At 39.9% G+C, this 17,723-nt stretch overlaps 1 protein-coding gene across 1 annotated transcript in view; it reads right to left on the reverse strand.

The window, feature by feature from the left end:
* Nucleotides 1-17,723, reverse strand: part of yes1 (YES proto-oncogene 1, Src family tyrosine kinase) — a 39,285-nt gene that overhangs the window by 12,657 nt on the left and 8,905 nt on the right. The window contains exons 2-7 of the mRNA XM_079569769.1: nt 15,955-16,242; nt 11,943-12,042; nt 10,997-11,095; nt 7,588-7,691; nt 7,251-7,400; nt 5,027-5,182 (exon numbers count right to left, since the gene is read on the reverse strand). Of these exons, the coding sequence (XP_079425895.1) occupies nt 5,027-5,182; nt 7,251-7,400; nt 7,588-7,691; nt 10,997-11,095; nt 11,943-12,042; nt 15,955-16,234 (889 nt within the window). The 5' untranslated portion in view covers nt 16,235-16,242. The remainder of the gene's footprint in view (nt 1-5,026; nt 5,183-7,250; nt 7,401-7,587; nt 7,692-10,996; nt 11,096-11,942; nt 12,043-15,954; nt 16,243-17,723) is intronic.

The raw sequence follows: 17,723 nt of genomic DNA on the forward strand, positions 1-17,723 counted from the left end.
CGGTTAGCATTTAGCTTCAACCATTGACAGTTGATTCAATTAGCAGTCGATGGCTTGAACACAATAAACACGTGTGTGGCTCACATCTATGAACACTGAGAACATACTACAGTAACAGCTCTGACCTCTGTCACATGTTGTATCCAAGGCTAGGTGTTTGGAGTGTGGTTTCTCTTGGAGAGGTCAGAGCTGAGCTGTTGAAGCTAAATGCTAACCGGTAGCATGCTAACATCTTGAGCAGCTTAAACACTGACTCACTGGTTTCTTCACATAAACGTGCGTCTCTGGGGCCGTGTTTTTACTGTTATCTTCTTGAGCAATGATTACGAGTAAATACAAACGTCTAGGGATGCACCAATACTGTCTGCAGTGTTTACAAGACACAGGTTAACGTTGCTAACTCGCGGCTAGCGCAGTTTTGGCCATTCTGATGCCGTTTTTTGCCCAGGGGTTTATTCATCTGAAAAACTAACCCAGCGACTAAAAAGTCCTCAGAAAATCCAAATTAAAGACATACAGCATGTCCATATTGAGCTGCAGCAGAACAATGAAAACGCTGTAGCTACTTGCTAAGTTGCTACAAACACACAAGAAAATCCACACGGAGCTGAAGTAAAGACGAAAAGAGACCATTTAAGTAACATCTTAATACTATCGTTAAATAAAAATACATACATGAATAAAGCACAGGCATTGGGGAGCTTTTGGACATGGGCTTTTCTGTCTGTGATGGACAGTGCAATAAAAATTAAAAATCATATTGAATGAAGATAAAATAAATGGCTTCAGCAAAATTCTAATATAACTGCTCTTAAATGTGTGGCCTACTTTGCTTAAGGAAATGTACATAAAGTACATAAAGAGTAAATTAACTAATTACAAACCAATCTGCTGTGAAAAAAAAAGAATGTTGAAGAAAATGCCTTGTACTCGTATCGGTATTCGGTATCAGCAAGTACTTAAATCAAAGTACTCGTACTCGTATCGGTTTTAGAAAAAGTGGTATCGGTGCATTCCTACAAACGTCACTGTCAAATGCCTTTCATTTATATCCTAGTAGAGTAGAGTTATTGTTACATGTTGTAATACTGCATAACTCTACTTCGGTATTGAAAATGGCCGCCATAACAACAAAAGTCAATAGAAACACTGTTAATCAAACTTGTGGGAGAAATGTTTTACTGTGAGCTTTCTAGTTCAATGGAGAGGAGTCGCATTCTTGTTGAAATTGTGTGTTTGCGGTGACTCTGCAAAATGTTGTCATTGCTTTGTCCAAACTTTGCACAAAACTGTTTCATAGGGATTAGCTCTTTGTTCCCAAACATCTTTAGACCCCACTTGATGAATCGCTGAAGCTTTAAAACACTGCCGTCCTTGTCTGACCTGGGATTAACAAAGCAATTTGTCCCTCATCGACAAAATGACACAGGCATTTAGAGGAGCAATTAAAAACATATCGACTCCCATTTAAAACAATGTGATGAAAGGAGAAGGCAACAGAGCACTCGACGGTTTAGATAATCGTTGACTTCCTGGTGGAAAAGCCTCTTACTCACGCCCTGCTCGCACACAACCCGCTGAGGCAGGGGATGTAACGCTGCTGTCAAAGAGATCTCTGTCGATGTATCGCGCTGAGCAAACTGGCTTAGACAAACAGGAAGACGCACTGTACAGCCGTGTAGCGCAAGCAAAGGAGGTTAGATAAGAGATAACAATACTGGGCTGGGAAACGTAAATGAAAACTGCAAAGTCTATTGTTATTAGCTGTGTGCATTGTATAATAAGCCTTTTGAATGTGTTGAGGTATAGCTATAATGGTGAGATCTTTATAGAACAGCTTAACTCCCACCTGAATCAAGCATATTTTTGTAAGTTTGTTTTTTCCTAAAAGTGCCTTGATAATAAGCGCCAAAACAGTGATGAAAATGAGACGGAAACAGGGATGAAAATGCAAAAAAAAGGCAACAAAAATGCTACAAAAAAAGTGACAAAAAAATAGAACAGTTACAATAAAAGCAACAAAAACATGGCAAAAAAACGGATAAAATTGAGACAAAAATACAACAAAAAATGTATGGTCCGGTAACAATGCGGTCTTAGCTTTCAAATGAGGCATATGGGCATATATAGAAATAAATAATGATTTTGTTTTATTTGAGGGACACTGATGGAGGTGGATTGTTGTAAGAATAGGCCTGTCACAATAACCAAATTTGAAGTTCGATACAGTATATTGATACTAATAAAATATTGCGATACACAATATTATTGAAGATAATTTAATGCCACAGAAACTGACGCTAAAGTTAAAAATGTCAGTAAAGCTTTGTTCGAAGAGGACATAATCCTACAATATCCCACAATAAACTGATACAACAATAAAACACAACCTAATTAGGGTAAAAAAAAAAAAAGTATTACATTGAACGATAAGTCCATGCAGTAATTATCGAGCCCTGTTCAAGGATACATTGCAATACAAGTGGATATTACAGCGTAATATAGAAAAAGGGATGAATTCATTAGTACAAGGGCAAACAAAGCAACATTGGATTTGCTGACCAATGGCATTTACTCTGAACTACAGTATTAATATTTAATTTGAAAAGGAAATGGCTGTAGGATGCGTTGTGTGTTAATACAACAATACAGAGGCACTACAACTCCAGCCACATAGCTAACTTGGACAAAACTAACTTGGAGATCAAAAGAAGGATTACAACTTGCTGACGTGAAAAGAGTGGGATGTTTTAGCAAAGAATGAAAAAAACTAAGATGAACAAACGCTTTTGGGGAGAGGCAGAGGGATTCCTGGGATTGCTTGATATACCATGGCAGGTCTGGGCTTGTAGCAGGCTTAATGAAAGAGCTAGTGATGAAAGAGGAACTGTTTGCCCCCCTCTCCCTCTCTCTCTCTCTTTCCTCCTCTCTCTCCGATGTGGGGGCCAGAGAAATGAAGCGTGGGAGGTGACCTGTCATTACTGCACTGGGGTTGGTGTGGTGCAATCAGCGTTTCCGTTGTCAGCGCGCGGTATGTGGGCCAGCGTGATTTAAAGATGGAGATTTAGTGAGGTCAGCTCCACTCGACTGTGAAGTAATGCCACTGAATCAGCCCATACATGAAGTTTATATGAGATAATACCCTTTCCTACACACCATTCCTTTGCATTAAAAGTCCATCACGCATAAGAACATTTCCAATATAGATACACACTGTGTTATAGGTTAGTTATAACTTAAATTACTCCACCTATGGTTATGTTAGCAGAAATAACATGTAGATACTGTAGATACAGACAAATAAAGCATGTATCTCCTTCCAATCCACAAAAAGTCTTACTGATTTATATTTTCTATGTCCTTCACAGTGGATGTCTCAACTGAACAGGTATAAAATGCATTAAAAAAAAACTTTTTACGCTGTAACTCTAACCTAAGCCCTTAGAGTTGAATGTGTTGTACAGTATGAGGCTGTTGCAGATCTGATCATAAACCTGTAAACTGAGTCGAGATAGTTCCGAAGTTACTCTGATTATATATAATTTATAACCTTAAAATGATTTGTGTAGCATAAACATAGACGTCTATTTTTGATTGTAAACAGATCCATACTTCTCCCTCTGTCGAGCCTCGGTGACTTACCGGTCTTGTTTGATCTCTGACACGCTCACACTGGAGATTATGTCTCCACTGTGAATAGCTAAGAATAGTCCAATCAATGACCTGCATCGATTCCTTTGGTTTGTCTTTTCATTGGTTTAGAGGTAAATAAAGGTCATAAATATTAGGGTACATTTTTAACACGATTACGGCAACCTATATTTTTACTGTGCATTCTGCAGTTACCTTAAAGGGATATTTCAGGATTTTTGACATAGGGCCTCATTTACTAGTTAGAGTGTTAATGATTTCTGGAGATTTTTTTTATTTATTTATTTTTATTCATGGAGTCCTTATATTTGAAGAGTTTAGTGGTGCTAGGCTAGTGCATGTCTATGGTAACTAGTAGCCTGCATTAAAATCCTCCTCAAAATCATCGGGTAATCCTCCAAAGTTGCCATATCTGATTTGTAGAAAGCTCCTTTGTGAATTCCACGTGTAGTAATGCCGACTGCAGGTAAACAAACTACTGTAGATCCGGTAGCCGAGCAGATCACTCCGCCGCTGCGTAGCTTACAACCAGGGAGCTGATGCTGCGCAAATATAAGTTATTTTAAATCCTTAATGGTTATATTTCAAAGACATCAGTCGGTAGTCTGGTGTTATGAGTGATTTGCCTCAGGTGCACTGTGCTTGGGTCTGACTGTTTTTAATGCATGCTACAAGATACCATACCATTTCTCTCCAGAAATCAACAACACTCTGGATAACTAGGAAATGAGGCCCTATGTCCGAAATCCTGAAATATCCCTTTAAGATTTTATTAATATTTGTATGTCTTATTAACTATTAATCTATATCTTTTAGGTGACATTATGTACTATTCAACTGTTTTATCCTGGCAGAGGTGAACTACTGCTGATATCTCAGTTGTTGAAACGTAGTGCCAATCTGAGGCAACAGTCACTTTGAACACCACGGATCACATAAGCATGTGTTCACATTTATACACGAGCAGTGGGCGAAGGGTTTTGCTCAAGGACACAACAGCAGTATGCATTGGCCAAAGCTGGGCTTAAATTGAATGGTCGACCGTTGCCCCCATTTAAAGTATTTGCAGATGCATAACTTTTCAATTGTTATTTAAGTCATGCCGGGTACAAGTTTTTAATAGTTGCCAAAAACATGATCTCCTTACTGTATGAGGCAAACATTGTGAGCCACAATCCATTGACAACAATTGTGACTTCCAACATGGTCACGTAGCGGTTTCTTAAATAGATTTTAAACGACCATAGACGAAATGGAAAACCAGATTTGCTGACGATAGAAGCATTAAGAGCATTTGGTGGGTCTGAGGTTCATTAAATAAGCACTTCACAAGTAAATATGGATCGAACAATTGTAATAGACCGACTGCTCTTACCCATCCAGACTTCCCCGAAGCAGCCCTGGCCCAGCTTGACCTCCAGGCGCAGAGACTCCCGGGGGATCTCCCAAGCGTCTTTGGCCAAACCCTGAGTCTGAGGCTTCACTGTGGGGCAAACTGTGGTGAGGCGGTAGCACAGGCCATCTGCATGTTCTGCACAGAGGGACAGACAGGGGACGGTTAGTGATGAAGGCTGGCGCACTGAGGATTGTTGACGACACGTTCAACAGATTTTGACCTTTCACAAACTGACAAACTTTTCCCATTCTCACTGTTTTCAAACTCAGAGCTGTCGTTCAGAGAATTGGCTTTTTTCTTTTCTTTTTTTTTTACACCAGACGCCCTTTCTGATAGACATACAATAACAGCATGTGCTCAGACATGTTTTGAATTCCCTGGATGTGCAAATAAAACCCTCCAAAATCTGAAATAAATGCTCATTGGCCATTATGGTTATGTCTGAATGCATTGGAGTCTGGGTTTGGACTTGGGGTGCCCAGACCATCTCCAGCACAAGTGTGGGGGCCTCCAGGAAGGCATCATAGTCGTAAAAATGTATAAATGTATGGTTATGCGTATGGGAAGTACTACTCTCCAAGAAGCAGGTGTCTTAGAATCCCAGAGGGGAAAGTCCATAGATATAATAGCCATCAGCTACAAAGAACAATTGTAATGCATAATTCAGACACTCTATATATATCTAGGGGAAAAGCAAACAATTCATTTTCTCCACAGAGTGTACTTTTATTTTTATATTATCAAGGCCACATGTTTCCTTGAATAATAAGTAGCTGCAGTTGACTGGTGTTTCAAGGATAAAAAAAAATTGAATTCCTTATTGGTTTTTTCCAGACTTTCCTTTCCAAATGCAGTGTAGCAGCGTTGTGTGCTGGGGATTAAAATACTGATTGGTTTAAGTAAATGCAAGCTCCCATGTGTTTCTTTTGCCATTGAGAACTACAGTATGTTCAGCACAGTTTGACAATTTTAGTAGTGCCTTTGTACTTTTGTAGTGAACATTGTACATAATCATTTCCTCCAGCATTACATCCTGGGCACATAGCTCTTACTGAATAGACAAAAATCGTTTGGCTTCAGAGTCATATGGTTTGTATTTGGAGATTTCTGTCATGTCCACTGATCCCTGACTGCGCACGGCTTGCGCCGCCATCACAAAAATCCGCTTTTAAACAAATTCAATGCATTTCCCAGCAGCAGGACTACAGCTGAATAATACATTTCCTTTGCAAGCAGCATGCATGTTGGCTGAAATACCAAGTGAGAGGTGGCTGTCCACTGATGTACATACAGGCAAGTATTGTAAAAGAAGTTCTATGGCATGAGCAGCTAATTACCATTTGATGTATTCTGCTGAATACGGAAACAACAAAATGGTCACTATTTGCTGATTAACGCTATAAAAATATGTTTTTCCTTGAATAGCGGTTGAATTGCCATTGGTGCAGATCGCAGATGTAATGTATATAAATCTCTCTTTATTGCATCACTCTTCATGGCGATTCTTATTATTCTTATTATTTTTTTGTATTTATGAATTTGCATAATAAAAAAAGTAAACATTTTTCCCTGTATGTACATAGTCAAAAAATGCATACACATATTCAGTACAGGCCAATTCGTTATTCGTTATTCCTTTCATTTCAAAACTGTTCCTATGGTAGATTCTCACTGAAGCCGTTGAGTGAACACATACGAACAACATTTTTTTCCAAATGGCCGCCTGTCACTTTGATTACTGCTTTACACTTTTAACATTTGCTCAGTGAGCTTCACGATGTCGTCACAGAAATGGTTTGGACTTATCAAGCATGTTGAAAACCATCTCAGAAGACGACCTCATGAAGCTCATGGAGAAATGTGTTCATGTGTTCATTCATAGATTAACGGCTTCAATGAGAATCATAGTGTGTAAATATTGTTGAAAATAAAGAAAAGCCAAGACAAAAAAATGTGTCCAAACTTTTGGCCTGTACTGTATACATAGAAGTAGCCAAATATATGCAGTACATAAATCAAATACATTACATATTCAATTTTGAGTAAGAGGCTCACATTTTGTCAACTGGGATATACAAACTGGTTTATATAAACAAATCAAATGTCTCACATGTGGATATTGCGTAAAGCCTTCACCGACTCTTTGCAACACGGTTACTCGGCACCACTGTTCCTGCTCAGTAGAGATAGACGTAGTGAATACCTGTGTAGTGTTTCACCAGCTTCTGCAGCATCTCGAACTGGGCCCGAGTGGTGATGTAATAACCTCCGTTGTCCAGTTTTCGGATCTTGTAGTGTTTGACGTTGTCTCCTTTTACTTCATCCCAGTCACGGATGGACAGAGAGTAGGCACCTGTGAAATCAAGAGAAATATATCACTCAAGGGTATAAATAGTGCTTTCTACAAGTGGTAATAAGTGACTGTAAAGCATAAAGAAGTGTGTCTTGTATAAGCACAAAGCACATTATTAAAGCATGAATAGATTTGCGTGTTTCTTCAGTCTGCATATAGTATACAGTACACTTCTTTTATTTTTTACCTTTGGTCGTTTCACTCTCTCGTGCCAAGAACGTGCCCCGCTGGTTTCCTGGAAGCAACAGAAGCCGCTCTGCATCTTTTCTGCCCATTTTACCAAAGTACCATCTGCCAAGACACAGAATTCACAAGAGAGGACAGATCAAAGTGAGCTTAAGGCATGTAGCTGTTTCTAATGCAACACAGACAGCACATATTTAAACATTTCACAAAGCTTTGAGTCCACACTGTATGAATCACATTATTAAAATACAATGCACATGACCGGGGGCAAAAAAGTATAATTGGATCAACAAAACACTTCTGTTGCTTAGGATTTACTATGTGTACTAAAACTAGGATTGTTTTGCGAATGCTTAAACTCCCAGAACTGATACTACGTGTGTACTTTTCTCAATAAGAACCCATCAGCAATTGCTCTGTATTGTGGCTCATGCGAATAATCAAAGGGACAGAAAAGGCTTTAGTGTCTTTCAACCTCTGAACTCCAACCTGAACTGAGCCGACTGTCTCCAGTTTAGCTTTACCCAAATTTAAAAGCTTCTCGAAAAAAGTGTCAAAAAAGCAATATGTGTGATGAAAACGCAACATAAAAGCCAAAAAAGAGCAGCAGAAAAGTGACAAAAATGCAACAAAATAACGCGTTGAAAAAGAGGAAAATGCAACAAAAAAAGTCATAAAAGAATTACAGAAAAGTGAAACCAAAAAGCAATGGGGAAAAAAGTCCAAAAAGTGACGACAGCATGAGGAAAAAGATCTGTTTAGATGAGTTTTGTAGGTCTTAGCTTTCAAATGAGGCTTTACCCAATAATAATAATAATAATAATACATTTTATTTATTGCCGCCTTTCTGCCACCCATGGTCACCTTACAATTAAACAAGGATAAAAACGATAGCACAGAAAAAGGTAATTAAAACTGCGCAAGAATAGGCAGCTCTGAACAGGTGTGTTTTAATGTGAGACTTAAAGGAACTATACAGAGTTTAAAAATGTTAAAAGTAAGTGTTTTCCTCCCCCTACATGTTCCAGCCATGTCCTAATGTGTAGAATGCGTCTAAAATCCTGCACTAGTCCACTAGTCCCTTTATAAAGATCAATAGAGTCCAGTGAACAGATGTGCAGTGGGAGTGAGTGCCAGAGTTCCAAACCATTTAGAGGCTAGATGCAAGTTGGTCATTTTATGCTCACTACTGCCACCTCAGGTCTTACCCGTAACTGCACCTTCTATATTAAGCTTGTGCATGACGGCACTTCGGACCCGAATTAACAACATTTTGAGTGACAGCGCAGGATTTTAGAGGCAGTTGTGGTGAACAGGTCTGGGCTAATTCTACACATTAGAACATGGCTGGAACATGTAAGGAGAGGAAAATACTTAATTTTAACACGTTTAAACTCCGCATAGTCCCTTTAAGGCGGGGGTTAAGAGATTAACAGGCTTTGTTGTTATTTTTGTTCACACCCCTCATGGTATTGGACCAGTGTCAGTATCGGCAGTGACTCTGAGCCCTAAATATTGATATTCTGCTGGAGGTAAATGTATCAGAACAACACGCAGACCTTGCTGTTTAGATCTCTCCATACATATTCTAAAACACATTCCTGCATTAACTTAGCAGTTCCTCTCTAAAACGTTTAGCATTTACCTCCGTTATGGTATTTCTATCTTACAAACAAAAACAACTTGCTAAAATCTCTAATACGAGCCAGTACACAACAATTAGACACTGCTTCAGGCTACAGGATATTTGCTGGTGCCCTCTCATTTCAGGCCTCAGTATCTTGTAATAGGCTGCTTCTGCAAATAGGACACAACCGGTAGATGAGATCATGGCTGCCCTCTGTGCAACTCAGCAAGTTCAGTCATGTCTGAAAACACATTTAGAAACAGGAAAAATGTAGCTACTGAACCTCTCCGCGGGGCTAATTGCAATCAAAGAGGAATCGCAATTTTAAAGGCCGTATTCATGACAAATGCTGCTATTGTTTGGGGAATATAACGTCCTCCGCAGACAATAAACAAGCATGCCAACCGTGTAGTTCAGAAAGAGAAACTTTGAAGTTATCTCCCAGGTTTGGCTCACACTTACTGCTCATTCATGTATCAAATATCCTGGACTGGAGCCAATTACAACAAAAGCAAAGGAGAAAGCAGCTTCTTGTTTAGGTCTGCCACACTGGTCGAGCAGCAAAGCTAACGGCTGTCAGAGGAGATGTGAGGCAATTGTGTTGAAGTGCGTACTCAGAATGCAGTGAAATGAAGCATGTGCCTTTAGACAGGACAATAACATGCTGTCAAAGAGAACGGGGCAGCGAGACATGCGAGACTGTGCACAAATAATTAGGCAGGTGTGAAATTATGTTCATCAACAGACAGTGCTTTAAAGGGACAGTTTAAAAATGGTAAAATTATGTATTTTCCTCCCCCTACATGTTTCAACAATGTCCTAATGTGTAGGATGAGCTCAGACCTGTTCACCACAACTGCCTCTAAAATCTTTAAGCTTAATATAGAAGGTGCAGTTACGCATAAGACCTGAGGTGGCAGTAGTGAGCATAAAATGACTAACTTGCATCTAGCACTTTTAAAGGAAAACCTTTGTGAAATAATTCAATTCAATTTATTTAGGTCTTCCCTTAACCTCTTACCTTTACCGAACACTTTTCAGGGAGGGCAGGGAGTTCAGCTTCCCGATGGCCCTGTGTACGAAACTGTTCCTCAGTCGACTGGAACTGACCCGTATGTTGTGTTCTCGTCTTTTTTAATCACTTTTATCTTGTGTTTTTGTTGTTTTTCGTCACTTTTTTCGTCATGTTTTTGTCACTTTTTCCATCTCCTTTTTTTCACTTATGTTGCGTTTTCATCACTCTTTAGTCATGTTTTTTTTTTATTGCATTTCTGTTTTCCCGCACGCTTTTGTCGCTCTTTTGCCACTTTTTTGCTTTTAGATTTAATGCCAAACTGGAGAAGAGGTTAATCTTCTTGGCACTAGGCACTGTGCCACTTTGTTACCCATAAAATATGCTTTCAACTTGAAACTAAAACATTGCAGATTTAGATTTTGTTCCTCTTTGACTTAATGAATATATTGTATTTGAGCATTAAAGAGACTATACAGAGTTTAAAAATGTTAAAATCATGTATTTTCCTCCCCCAACATGTTCCAGCAATGTCCTAATGTGCCCAGACCTATTCACCACAACTGCCTCTAAAATCCTGCACTGTCACTCAAAAAGGTGTTAATTCGTGTCAAAGTGCCTTCATGCACGAGCTTAATATAGAAGCTGCAGTTACACGTAAGACCTGAGGTGGCAGTAGTGAGTATAAAATGACGAACTTGCATCTAGCCCCTTTAACATCATCTTTCTTTTGTTTTTTCAAATCCTGTCCTATTGGTATTGGGTCCTTACTCTTCTGCCTGTATGGAGTCCGCCGGGGCCACGTAGTTACTGGGGATGTAGCCCTTCTGTCCCGTGTTGATGGAGCGAGCCTCCCACCAGTCGCCTTCCCTGGAAACAAGAACAAAAGGGTGTAGGGAACTATGAGTAAAAACATAAACAGTCATAAAGACAAAACATTCCTGCTAAACTAATGGAATCATAACTCATTTGCAAACAGGCGCAAACCTCCTTGCAATCTTTCCAGGCTGACAACAGATTAAGATTCATTATTAGGCTGCATCTTACCCCTTAATTCACTTTCTGCTTGTCTGGGACTGAGACACACAGGACGGTTTGAATTGTGTGTATGTTTTAAGCAAAGATAAAATTGCCATCCAGGGCTATAATCAACTTCATCACATCCAATTTCCGGAAACCAACCTGTTTTCTTTCTCGTGAAGACAATTTAAAGTTTAAACCACATTTAATTCGTAGCAGCCAAGTTAAACTGAGGAAAGAGTTTGTACTTTTCCAATTTCCTCCTCCTCCTCCTCCTCCTCCTCACAAGGCAGGTGTCAGTTTTATTGGTGGTGGTGAAGTGCCATTACACATTAGACAAGCAACACAAGCCAACTGTGCCTCGTCACACCTGGGCCCAGAACATATGCTGCTACTTCACCGGGCTTTCGTCTAAAAACAGAACTGCAAACACTGGATCTGATTAACAATGTGTATTCAGAGATGATTATGTTTACATATGAGCTGCCTGCGCAAAAAGCAGAAACTATGGACTCCTTGTGAAAATATACAACAATTTAACTGAATGAACTAGAACTAATCCAGTCCATACAGCCGATGAGACAGCAGTGATGGGGGGTTCATATTCAGTATCAGATCTGAACACTTCCCAGGATTAATAAACCTCCGCACAGACGGTGTGGACGGAGCACGGTGTACCGAAAACAAATGCACTCACGTGTTGTTGATAATCTGGAAGCGGTCGCCCTTTTTGAACGACAGATCATCCGACGTCCTGGCCTCGTAATCGTACAGGGCCACAAAAAATGTCACGCCGCCTGGAAAAACACAGAGAATAATGGGAGGTTAATTATGTGAATCAGGTTCATTATTAGAGTCACTGAGGAGAGGCGTTATTATTCGACAGCCATATTGGATGGTCTACATTCAAGATTGTATAAATAGCTTTCATCGAGTTATGGAGATAAAGAAGTAAAGCGTCAAGTACAGATAGCAGATAAAGCCTGATCATTTTTGTGCCTGCTTAAATAGTGGCTAAACATGTTCAGCACATTTGGGGAATTGGAAATAACCACTTAGTGCATTTTACCCAAATCTAGAAGCTTCTTGACTGGAGAGCAAAACTAGTCATAGCTTTGTTGTCACGTTGTCGCTGCGTTTTTGTCACATATGTTAAGTGTGTTTGTCCTGTTTTCGTCGCTTTTTGGTCATGTTTTTTCTTGTTTTCTTATTATTGCTTTATTGTCACTTTTTTGTCAAGTTTTAGTTGATTTTTTGCCACAGTTTTCGTCATTTTTTGTAATTTTTTTTAAGTTTTTGCCCCATTTTTGTCAAGTTTTTTGACAATTTTTTGTCATTTTTTGTCAAGTTTTCTTTAAATATTTTTCGCATTTTTTGCCCCATTTTTGTCAAGTTTTTTGACATCTTTTTGTCATTTTTTGTCACATTTTTTGACATATTTTTGTCACTTTTTTGTCAAGTGGTTGCCACATTATGGTCATTTTTCTGTTGAGTTTTCGCCACATTTTTGTAAACTTTTTACCAGTTTTTTTTTCCTTTTTTCTTGCATTATCATCCTCGTTTTTGTTGCTATCTTGACACTTTTTCCGAGAAGCTTTTAGATTTGGGTAAAGCCAAACTGGAGAAAATGTGCTCGGTTCAGGTGGGGGTTAAGAGGTTAAATAAAGTTGACTATTCCTTTTCAAGTCCTCGCCATGGGACAAGTCAAGCCCAAAGTAGATACCCCCTGCCTCTACACAAATCCAAGCATAAACATTTAACAGTTGAAACTCAATGAATTCCTGCAGCGATAAGGCATCACTCTGAGGCGCACACTTAAACGCTGTAGTAAATCTAATCGCGTGAGTCTAATGAAGAGTGGATTTGGCAGAAGTGACAGGAGCGGGGAGTTGGCCGGGCCCTGATGGTTTTATCCGAGGGAGGAAATTGCTCAGACGGGATTAGGTCTGCAGCAGCCCCTCAGGCCAGATTAACCAGGGACAGCGGAGCACAGAGCGAGGCCCAAAGCCGCTGTTTATCTGTGGACTATGCACCAGGACACACCTTCCTTTACTCAGCATTTCACGTGTACAATACCGAACGTGGCTGACATTTACTTCAGGCGTATTCAGTTCTTACAATAATGTCATTTCAAGACACACTCTAACGTTCATTAACAAATATGGGTCATATCTAAACCTAAAATAGTAAGTAAAAAGTTAATATTTAAGTGTATGTTTACAGATATATAGGGCTGCAACTAACGATTATTTTGGTATTCGATTAAACTACCGATTATTTTTACGATTAATCGATCAATCGCTTGGCTTTGAAAGGTGCATGGAAATTGCATTTCTTCATTTTTTTTATCACATAGAGCTAAAGTGGCGCCGCTTGAGGACATGTTGATGGAGTAAACTTAAAGTAAACGTTTGTAGGAGGCTCTTTGTGCTAATTCTGCTTTCTGATTGGACGAGACAAAAGACAGATATTTATGAAATTCATAATGTACAAAACACTGCAGACCCTAACTTTACAAACAAAGTAGGTTTTCATCCAAAATACATAATTGTCATGTCTTTTTTGCTCTATTTTAGTCTGTGTTTGCTAAAAAACGATTAATCGATTACTGAAATAGTTGACAACTATTTTATTAATCGATTAGTTGTCGATTAATCGATTAGTTGTTTCAGCCCTACAGATATATAGGCCATACCACCTTTGCTCTGCCCAATCCTGTCAGACCTTGGAAGCTAAGCAGGGAAGGGCCTGGTAGGTACTTGGATGGGAGACCGTTTGGGAACACCATAGTGAGTGAGTGAGTGAGTGAGTGAGTGAGTGAGTGAGTGAGTGAGTGGTTGGTGGTGGTTGGAGGGGCCGATGGCGCAGACTGGTTGCATAAAACAAAATAGCTTTGAGTTGAACTACAGATAAGGGTAATGTGTAAGGCAGTGGATATCAAACTTTTCACACCAAGTACATGAAGTATCTGACCTTTCAAATACCACCAGGTTTACTCAATGAAGCTGGATGTAAACCATGCCTTAACCAGAAAAACACCTAACATAAATGCATCACTTTAGTGTAAATGTATCTGTTTTGAAAATGAAACCACGTGAAGTAACTCAAGCACAGCAGTTTGAAAACCATTGGCATCCGCTTCGCCACAACCCAGCTTTGGTTGTTTTTGGCCCAACTGTTTAAGTGTGCCCCTATTAAATTAATGCAGCCAATTATTGTTAAAATAACTTTATATAACATCCTCCTCTGCATATGTTCCTTATTGTTTGGCTCGGCTCATGCCTCCAGCATTTATTACAGGGCTGTATCGGCTTCTATTGGACCTTGATGTTTCGGCCGACTCGCTTTAAATGTCTAATTTGCATAACATCTGCTTCTCATAAAACGTCCCGCGCATAATAAATAACTGTCTGGGTTTATTTCAGAGTCCGGGCTCAATTAAATGGAAACAGCTCGTGAAGTTTAAAATAGTTCTTAAAACATGAGCATGAATTTACAACTGCAGATTAGCAGGATGTATGCTAATCTGGATGACATCTCCCAAAGCAGGAAAATCTATGTCCATGAAACCGAAATCTCATCTACATACGATGTGGAATGTGCTGCTGTTTGTAATGGGAGGAATTGGAATGGATGGAATTAGCTTTTGGCGAGGCCTGCTTAACAATGCTCAGTGTTGAGGAGGTCAAGAGGTGAGTAAGTAAGTAGTAAGTAAGTGCTTTATTTGTCACCGTACAACGAAATAGTGTTCAGGTGTTAGTCCTGAGCCGCTGTGACTGACCGCGCCGCCAGTGTGGTAGCATGTTTTTGGAGGTAGAGGAAACCGTAGCACCCGGTGGAAACCTGGCTGGCTGCCTTCAGTCTCCTCTGATCCTCTGAAACGGTGCAGCGCCTCCTGGGTTTGTCCCTGTGTCAGAGCATGGTGTCCTGCACTGGTCAGCTCCCCCTCCTCTGCAGCTCCCTACACTCCACAACAGCCATTCACCATCTTCTGGGAAGAGCTTAGCTTTTTTTAAATTCTTTAGTGAGTGTCCGTTAGCCAGAACACTAGAGCAAGAAGGCATGTGTAGCTTCGCTGTGAGTCTTGCCCGGATGCCTCCTCGTTTGTTTCCCGTTTCCTGTCCACTGTGCTGCAGGTGTGGGGGACTCTTGGTGCCTCTTCAGTAGAGTAAGTAACTACAATATTTACCGGTACTCAAGAAAGAGTAACATTACTTTGTAAAAATCCTAGTATTTCAAAAGGAAATGCCAGAAAAATATACAAAAATATTGTTTTCTGAAGAACAAAATCAACGAAAGACAAATGACATCTATTTTATGTCCTTTTTGCCACTTAAAGATTAACTCACTGTGGAGGAACTATTTTTTTTTCGTGAGAATACAGATACTTTATTTTAATATTACGCCAGTGGAAGTAAAAAGAACCATATATTAAAACTACTCTAAGTTGTAAAAAGTTGTATTTGTACTTTTACTTGTCTGACATAACCCATAATTTTAAATGTAGTTCATGTAAATAGAACTTAAAGCTTTGGGCTCAACAGTAATGTATATAATCCTTTACCTTCTCTAACTCAACTGAAATGAAAGCAAATGAACAATAGCTCACTTTTAGCAAGTGGTAATACCTTATCTACCAATGTTTAGATACACATTCTAGATAGTGATGTTCACGAATGAATTGGGTCTTTGTGATGTTTCTCACTGACCTGTGATGACGCCGGGGAAGGGGCTGCTGACGGCCACAGAGGTGAATGAAGTGGACGCTCCTCCGAAGGGGGCCATGACAGAGGAGGCGCCCCCGAACGGTGTGAGGGCGGCGCTGTGGTTGTAGCTGTTGTTGTGGGGCTTCATGGACGGGGTGTGTCCCATGAGGGTGGGGTCCGGCCCGTAGTGGCCCAGGTGAGAGGTGATCGGAGTGGCATTGCTGTTGGCGGGCTGGTACTTCAAAGCTGCATTTTTATCCTCTTTACTCCGCACACAACCCATCTTCAAGCCTGAGAGAAGAAAACACATAGTGTTAGTATTAATATATTCTATTAATTACACGTGTTTGACATAACAGAAGGGAAGGACGCCTGGAATAGGGCTTAACTTCAGATGATTTAATGTCCTCTGTAGAAGAATGGATAGATGTGTTTTATGTTTCTTTTACAAGTTCATATAAATTTAGGAAACAGTTTTCACAGACCAAAAACCAAACAAAGGTGCTTATTCATAACATCAGTCACCTATGGGCAGCACAAGTGATCTAATGAACCTCACCCAAATGAGCTATTTCAAAAACCGTTGGGCAAATCGCATTACGTAAGAACATAACGTAGACTTCAAAGTCAACCTGGGCATGAATGAGAGACTTCAGGGAAACAAATCCCACCAAAATGTGATTGTCATTACTAAACTTTGCTGAAATGCCTCTTTACAATTAGCACTTACCACACTTGTAGCCCTTTTGGCCGAACGACAAACCAACATGGCCAAGGACAACGGAATATTGTACTGTCAAGTTTACAACAAGTCAAACCAAACACTTTTAAAAGGCGTTTATATTTGGACATGCCTGGAGGCCATATCTGGGTGTATCCCGGGATCCTAAGCCCTCAATGACCTCATATGACTTCCCAGTTTCACTACCAAAGCCTCGTACTCGTTCAAAACTATAAAGGCCTGATCAAATTACAGCCAACAGCCACGACACCTCTTTCTCTGATCAGTGAGGTTTGAAAGCATCTCTAAACATTGGGAAATTTGAGATTTTTCAACACGACACTTTTGGAAAACAAAAGCACAAACAGTGGTCTGTGTGGATGTGCGCAGACTAACGTGTCTTTGCCCTCTGAGTCAGACGTTTGGTGTCATGTGTATTGTGTACTTTTGTAAAATACTCAATAGAACAACAAGCTGCGACTGAATGAGTCATATCCTGGAATTTGTAAAATGTTACGCAGTTTGAAATGGCAGTCAGCGGCAGGTCACACACACACACACACACACTGGTATTTTGGGAAAGCGCTGCTGGTGCCCTCAAAAAGACAAAAGAGAGAACAAGACACAACATGGGCCAAACAAGGGGAATCATTGTTCAGTGACAAACTGCACTGCAGGAGGAGAAACTTTTTATACACATTGGAAATAGGTAGTGATGCAAGCAGGTACGTATAATGAAGTAATATAAAACAAAACTTTTTGTTTTGTTTTCCAAATCCCCATCACCAATCATGTTATTTAAAGGGACTATACAGAGTTGATGGTGTTCTAGCCATGTCCTAATGTGTAGAATGAGCTCACCACAACTGCTTCTAAAATCCTGCACTGTCACTCAAAAAGGTGTTAATTCGGGTCCGAAGTGCCGTCATGCACGAGCTTAATATAGAAGCTGCAGTTACAAATATGGCCTGAGATGGCAGTAGTCAGCATAAAATCACGAACTTGCATCTAGCCCCTTTAAAGGGACTATAGGGAGTTTAAAAATGTTAAA

Source organism: Gobius niger, assembly GCF_951799975.1.
Source record: "Gobius niger genome assembly, chromosome: 13".
Classification (NCBI taxonomy): Eukaryota; Metazoa; Chordata; class Actinopteri; order Gobiiformes; family Gobiidae; genus Gobius; species Gobius niger.